At 42.5% G+C, this 7,784-nt stretch overlaps 1 protein-coding gene across 1 annotated transcript; it reads right to left on the bottom strand.

The window, feature by feature from the left end:
• Positions 1-3,736: 3,736 nt before the first annotated feature.
• LOC146753198 (obscurin-like protein 1) lies at positions 3,737-5,660 on the bottom strand. The gene is made up of 4 exons (XM_085530812.1): positions 5,649-5,660; positions 5,503-5,602; positions 4,335-4,604; positions 3,737-3,759 (listed from the first exon to the last, which is right to left on the bottom strand). The coding sequence occupies exons 1-4, from the start codon at positions 5,658-5,660 to the stop codon at positions 3,737-3,739; spliced, it is 405 nt and encodes a 134-aa protein (XP_085386938.1).
• Between the last annotated feature and the right edge of the window lie 2,124 nt (positions 5,661-7,784).

A 7,784-nucleotide genomic window follows, 5' to 3' on the forward strand; every position in this document is an offset into this window, starting at 1 on the left:
CGCTCAAGGGTTCTTCACCTGTCTCTAAATATGCCATACTTGACTTTGTTTTCTCTTCTGGAGCTTAGTTCTCAGCTTTGCTTTCTCATGCCATTTATCATTCAGTTTAGAGATTATTTTAACTAAAATATTTTAATCCACCATATTTTCTGAAAACTAAGAATTGATCCCGCTCAAGGAAACAGAAGAGAAAAACATCACCCACAGGCTGCAGATATTTACCTCGACTTCTCTACATGCCATCCCCAGTGTGCTTTTCAACTCACCTTGCACAGTGACCCTGGCTTTTGTTTCAGAGTCCTCTGTCTCACAGGTGTACTCCCCGCTGTCCTTGGCGGTAGAGTCATGGATGATCAGAATGGCCCCAGTTCCCTCCTGCTGCAAGTCGTACTTCTGGCTTTTTCTGATTGCTTTGCCATCCTTGTACCACCTGATGTTCACATCTGGTTTCGACAGCTCACGGCTCAGGCTGATGTCCTGCCCTGCTGCTGCTGTCTTATCCTCCAGCTGTTTTGTTACCTCAGTAGGTTTTTCTGAAAGAAAACATGCTTTTTGAGTAACATACACTTAGGGTAGGATGCCTCTCTCAAAATACACGCATCTACATGCTGGAGATAAGTTAGAGAGGCACTTGCAACAGAGGCCATCCTACAGCCAGCAGTAATCTGTAAAGTACAGACAATAGAATTCCAGGCACCATTAATTCTCTCTTAAATCTACCCCATTGAGGATGATGAACCATGTCTGAAAACTGCCTCTTCCTTCTCTCCACTGATCACACTGGGAGCCTCAGATGATGCTCTCAGATGCACATGTTCTAGATAGGAATTTGTTGTACAGCTAGATGATGTGAAGGCCATCCCTTCAGCTTATACTTAGAGGATATTGCTCCCACAGTTCCCTCAACAGATCATTCCTGATTTACTGTTAATGGAACAAGCTGTAGTGAGATGCCCATTTCCAACACTACCCCAGTGCTTTGGGTAGTTCTCACATTTGTGTCAAATGGTTCCTCCTTTTACTTATTTTTAAGAGAAATTCTCAGTGCTTCAAGGTTCAAGTAGAAGGTTGCTATTCACTTTAACCATATTATGAGTTAGCTCTCATGACAATCTTATCAGAAGACAGTTGAAGGAATCAGACCCCAGAATCTCTCCCATCTCATTACCTTTCACAGACAGAGAGGCTTTGGAGGTTAGACCACGGGCAATAAAAACGACTTCCCCAGAGTCAGTAGGAGTCACACTTTTGATAAGGAGAGTCTCTTACCAACCCACGTTAGAAGCTTTAAATCGCCCACCACTTTCCACTCTGCTTCCATTCAGTGTCCACTTGAACTCATCAATGCTTTCATGGGACAGAATGCATTCAAAAGTGCAATCTTCTACCTCCTGGATTTCATTGTTTTTCAGCCGTTTGCTAATGCCAATATTCAGCTCTGGAAGATAAGAGATAGGTTAGTATGAGGTTTAGATGGAGAAAAGGCATTCGTGACCAATGTGAGTAGCAGTACTGGTGTTTGAACTCAGGATTTGCAGATCATGGCTGCATTCCTCACTGATGTATTCTCTAAGACATTCTCCTCTCAGAATTACCAGAAAGCTATAAAAAAAAAAGAGACGTGAATCTCTTGGCTTTGCTCTGGAAGAACTACAAGGAGAGCAGCTCAGTCCATGGAGCACAATGAAGATTCAATGAGCTACAGAGGGAAAAACCTAACAGAGAGGACAACTCTAGGATGCTGCGTGAGAAAAAGGGTTTTGCCTACGACAAGACATTAAATGTTTCTATTAGCTAATTTGTTACCATCCTACCCCTACTGGTGTTCAAACCATTTCTCCATTTTAGGGATGTTTAGAAAGGAAACATTTCCAGGACATTCTTGACGTTTTTTGTGATTTTCATGGCAAAAGGAGATACATTTACTTCAAAAGCAATGGGAATTTTCCAGACATCACTACGCTAAATTGCAGAAATACAGTTCTATTGTAGAAACTATTAAGGCTCGTGGGGGAATAGGTGTAAGACATAGTGACCACACTGAATGTGCTTTTAGCACTCCTTCACTTTCCACAGTACTTACCCTGAACGCCGACATTTGACTTGGCAACATCAGTGCCAATATCACAGGTATAGAAACCTGCATCTGGCTTCTCGAGGTCATGGAGAAGGAGACATAGGGTCTTCCCAGACTGTACCAGCTCATACTTGTTGCCAGAAGTGAGCACATCACCGTCCTTTTTCCTCACTGGTTTGACCTTCTCTTTAGAGACTTCACATTCCAATTTAATCACACCCCGCTCCTCACCAAAAACATCATCCAAGGACTTCATGAAGACAGCAGGCTTCTCTGCAATTAAACAGGCAAAACAGAACAACGTGATACAGAAGTTGAGACATTTCCAGTTGCTTTCAGCTTTTTAAGGAGAGATCAATAAATCTTTACCAGTACTGACAACACCAATATAGAACCTAAAGCGGTTTCATGTCTCTTGACAGAATGCGCTATAAGGAATTCTGAACTAATCAGTAGGAGAATACAGGGAACAGGAGGGACAGCCTGCATTGCTGTGGGTGGGACTGATATCATATGAAGTTATTGGGATGCAGCTCTTCTAAAGCTGGAGAGCTGGCATTGCCCTCACATGGAGCAGAGCTCATACAGCAGGCCACAGGATTAAGAGGATAAGCTGATCTCTCCCTGCAGTCATAAATCCTTGGAGACAACAGCATTGACACTGCATGGCACTGAAGCAGTAAAAAAATTGCTCCTGTAACTCTTCTTGTGTTAAGTAAAATGATGATAAAAAGCAATGGAATGCTTTGGCAGGACACCAAAACCATCCTCCTTCGTTGATATCTGCTGCAATGGAACCTTCCACTGGAAGAAAGCCCCTGATAACTTGTCACCCCAGAGAGGTGAGCTTTAGAAGCAGGATTGCTTCACAATAGAATGAACTGGAGCTCCTTAGCATCTCTTACATCCAGGAGGGTTGTGACCAGACCCACCTCTCACCTTCAGGCGCGCGCTTTCTGACACCTTGTCTGACTTCACTGTCACTGTGCCAGCATCTTCAGGCTTAACCTGACTCATTGTCAGTGTGCAGCAACTGCCAACGTTCTTGATGTCATTGTAATTGTTGGTGTAAAGGAGGTTGCCATTCAGGAACCATCCCACGTCCTCGTCATCATGGGACAGCTCGCAGGAGAAGACAGCAGAGCTCTCTTCTTCAGTTTCCACATCATGCAGGTGCTTCGTCACTTCTACATTGCGAGCTGTGGGGAAACAAGGTGAACTGTTACAAAAATAAGAACCTTAAGAAGAGAAATCTGAGGTGAAATAGGACATGGAAGAGGCCACCCTCCATGCTCATACCTTCAGCTGTCAGCGTGGCCTAAGTCTCTGCAATTTCTGCCTTGCACTTGTACACACCAGCATCATCGGGCTTCAGCTTCAGAATCTTGAGCTCTGCTGAATGCTTATCCCTCTTGATCTTGTACTTCTCAGAGGGCTCGATGGGTGTGTGGCCCTTGAACCATTTCACAACCTTGGGAGAAGGCCTGAAGTCACAGGACAGGATGACAGAATGACGTTCCAAAGCTGTCTTGTCCTCCAACTTCCTGGTGATTTGTATATGGTAATCTGAAAAGCAGGGGTGGAAGAGAAGAAAGGATGAGGACAATTGGAAGAAGAGGAAAGTCTCTTGCATCTATTCCATTCCAATTAATTCCATGTTCACAATTGTTCTTTGAACCACTCTAAAGATAAAACAAACGATTGCCTATAGGGAATGCCATTGACTACATTTCTATAAAGTAATACTGTATATTATCTACTAAATGCAAGGTCCAGCTCTTGTTCTGTGCTTATTAAATTGCTCTCAGTTGAGGCTTTTTTTCAAATAAGAGTGAGTTGAAAATATAACAAGTACTTTAGGATGTGAATGGAGACTCTTACGCTGGGGACAACAGCAGATAAGAAGCCTGGAAGTTTCCTTCAGATGAAATCAATGACAAACTGCATCAAATTTAGGTGCTACCAAACTTAAACTTGTCTACTTCAGAAATACAATTAATTCCACCTGATTTGACTTCTTTGGTATAGCCAAGGACAAAACCTCAGCTCTGTAGGTCTGAATAGTAAGCACATCACAACTATTCAAACAGATCTTTTACTGAGATGCAGCTGTCTTATTTAGTGTCCAACGACTTTTAAAACGAAATGGAGCAGACCCTCCAGAAAACACACAATATTTCAAAGACTCCAGTGAAGGAAGACTGTACGGTAATTAATTCTTCATCTTCATGATGTAAATCAAGCCAGGATATGTTACCTCTGATGAGCAGATTGGCTGTGGATTTGGATTTGCCAATTGAGAACTGAATGGTGCCTGTCATATCAGTGGTGGTTTTCGGTAAGGTCAGCCGGTGGATGGTGCCTTCTTGCTGCATAATCAAGTTTCTGCCAGCCTGTAAGATTTCTTCACGCAGATACCACTTGGGAGGTTTCATAGAAGGAATGGATATCTCGCATTCAAATTTGGCTTCTTCAGGCTCAGTCACATCCTCATCACACAGCTCCTTTACTAGATTAATGGATTGCTCTTTAAGAAGGATGGAACAAGAGAAAGCAGAGATTTAGAAGGAATGTAAAAAACCCATACATTATCACCCTACTTACTCATGTCAGCATTACTGCACATGAACACTACACCTATCAGCTCAAAATGCCTTAAAACTTCATTAAAAATGTAGTAGAAAGAAAGGAAAGTTGTTAAGAAGTCAGACAATAAGACTGACAACCTGAAGAGAGCCCAGATCTTCTGATTCCCAGTCCAACATCCAAATCAAATCATGACCTTCCCATCTCGATATCAAACTCCTCGCATTACGAAATGGAATAGAGGATCAGTGAAACACAGACATTGATAATTACTTTGGTTAAATACAGCAACGTAGCTCTGAACAACAAGTTTTCTCCTAGTAAAGGTCTCTGTAGCTCAAATGTAATGACTCTACTTAGGAGAAATTCATTTTCCAGGATGTTCTTGCCCTTATAATTGTAACAGTGGCAAAGCTGGGGACTGAACTCTTGAGTACTGTGCTAACTCAAATGTCTCCCTTTTCTTTATCACCCTTAACATCATATATATACCTAACATTGTATATATTAAAAAAAAAACACAACCTGTGCTCATTTCAAACATACAGAGAAGATGAAGAAAAATTCAAGCTATGTTTTTATCCCTCAACGTTCAAACACAAATCTGAAGTCTAAAGGTAGAAAATCAACTTCCTAAGAAAATCGCCTGTTTTACTTAGCAAAGTAAATCCCAAAAGACAAGCTGGATATTTTGTGGGCAGAAAGGCAGGTAGGTTGGAGCTTTTATTTCTGTGAAACGTCATGGTGGTGTTTAACTTCCTTGACATTAAAGCAAAGGATGTTAGCTGGTTTATAACATAAGATAATTTAAGCAAAATCGTCATCAGAAGCATAATTACCTTTCACTGTAAGATGGGCACGAGATTCTGCCTTTTCTGCTACAGATTTTATTTCTGCGGCATCCTTGACTTGGACACGTGTGTAAGTCAGCGAGTAGGTCTTTCCTGGAGCAGAGAACCACAGAGTCACTAAGGCTGGAAAAGACCACTAAGGTCATCTAGTCCAACCGCCAACTCATCCCTACCAAACTGTGCTCTTGAGAGCAAACCCACAACTACACTTGGCTTCCTTGAGCAAACAGCTCTGAGGCACATGGCCAGGCTGAGCATCATCCATCTGGTTTCACAGCATCACTGCCTGTTCTCTCATGTCAATGAAACCAGCCATTCCCCCACATCCACATCCCACCAAAGCTGCTTAGTGTTCCCAAAGCAAATGCTCACCAGTTGTTTCCAACTTGAAGGTCATCTTCTGGCCAGCAGCCTCGCAGATGTATTCTCCATCATCTTTCTTCTCCAGCTGCTCCACAACCAGATGCCGTGTTTTGCCCACAGATTCCATTCTGAACTTTCTGGAGGAGGCAAGCAGTCTTCCATCCTTGGATCATTTTACTTAGATTGGATTCTGTGCTACTTCACAGCTGAGGGAGGCACTTGCTGCCAGGGCAGCACTCAGCTCTTTCTGCACCTTCTCCTGGTTTATAAACACAGGTTTTGGCTCTGAGGGAAGAAAAGAAAAAGTATTGACTGAGGGACTGAAATGAGACCATCTTGCAGGTTTGTATGTACAGCTTGGAACAGGTTTAGGTTACCACTTGTGCCCAAACTAATAGCCTTCACTAGAGAATATCAGCTCTTCTGTTGAAACTAAGTGTCAAATCTAGGCAAGAAAGAACCTAGGAACTGAAGGAACCAAGAGGGTCCTTGAACACCAGTCCCATGGTTGCAAGTCACTATGCAAACATATTGAACCCAAAAGAACATCTGTCCTGCAGGCAACCAAAACCTGAGTTCCTTTTACTTCAGACCCACTGTGAAACATCAAAACACATAAACGTGTGATAGTCAAACCACTGGCTGCCTTTTCATGACCCAGAACAGTACTCCTGGCTTCCTGAACAGACTCCTCATGGCATCTACCATTGCCACAACTGTGACTGTCAAAGACACAAAGGAAATATGCTCACCAATGTAGTCCTTTGTTCTTTGTGTGTGATTTGCAGATATCTATTTTACTTTGAGCTCTGGGAATAGTCAGCTCTACCAGGTCTCTTACTGGGAGTAGCAGACTCACCTATCCAGATGCAGCCTCCAACATAAAGGCATAGTAAAAAGGCAGTGTACTACTAGGAGAAGTTCCTGCTTCTCCTGCCATGAAAGGCTGCACGTACAACATGCACTCCAGCCTCACTGCACATACTTAGCTTAGTCAAATGTTTCGGTGAACAAGAATTACAGTTTGGGATCTCAGGCACAGGAGAGATTTGAATAATATCTTGAATATTGCTTCCATTGTACATATATCAGTAATTATTATTCTACAGACAGACTGAAACAGGTCTTTGTGCCATACTAAAACCAAATACTTTCTACAAACCCAGGCAATCAAGTCTAGGGAAAAAACCTCAGCACAGACTACTGCAACTGGATCACTGTATAATAGAAACTAGATTTTACTTTACTGTTCTCTGCTGTATTTCAGACAACACCTGTCTCACCTGTGACATGAATCTTGAAGGTGAGTTTCTGGCCAGCAGCCTCGCAGCTGTACTCCCTTGCATCTTTCTTCTCCACCTGGCTCACCACCAGCCGACGCTGTTTGCCCTCTGACTCAGCCTTGAACTTCTTGCACCAGGTGATCAGTTTCCCCTCCTTGTACCACTTCACCTCCATCTTCTCCTGGGCCACCTCGCAGCTCAGCGTGGTGTTTACTGTTGGTGCAGCCTTCATCTCCTTTTGTATCTTGTCCTTCTCTGTAAACACGTCTTCTTTCTCTGCAGGGACATCACAAGAGTCACACAGTTTTGCTGTAGTCTGCTGCAGAGCTTACTCCAGTTGCCTGTTTTCATTATACTTGCCCTTCACAGGGAGCATCGTGATGCCTCATTATGACAGGAAAACACTTTTCCCTCTATTTTGCCTTGGGAAATGATAGGCATATCATTTCATATCATTTCATATCATATCATATCATATCATATCATATCATATCATATTATATCATATCATATCATATCATATCATATCATATCATATCATATCACATCATATCACAAAGCTAAACATTTTGCAGTCTGATAGCAGATTTGGACATGAGATTTAGAATACCTGCATGCACTGCT

Source organism: Coturnix japonica, unplaced genomic scaffold (genome assembly GCF_054131305.1).
Source record: "Coturnix japonica strain WE unplaced genomic scaffold, WE-NBRP24 Scf039, whole genome shotgun sequence".
Classification (NCBI taxonomy): domain Eukaryota; kingdom Metazoa; phylum Chordata; class Aves; order Galliformes; family Phasianidae; genus Coturnix; species Coturnix japonica.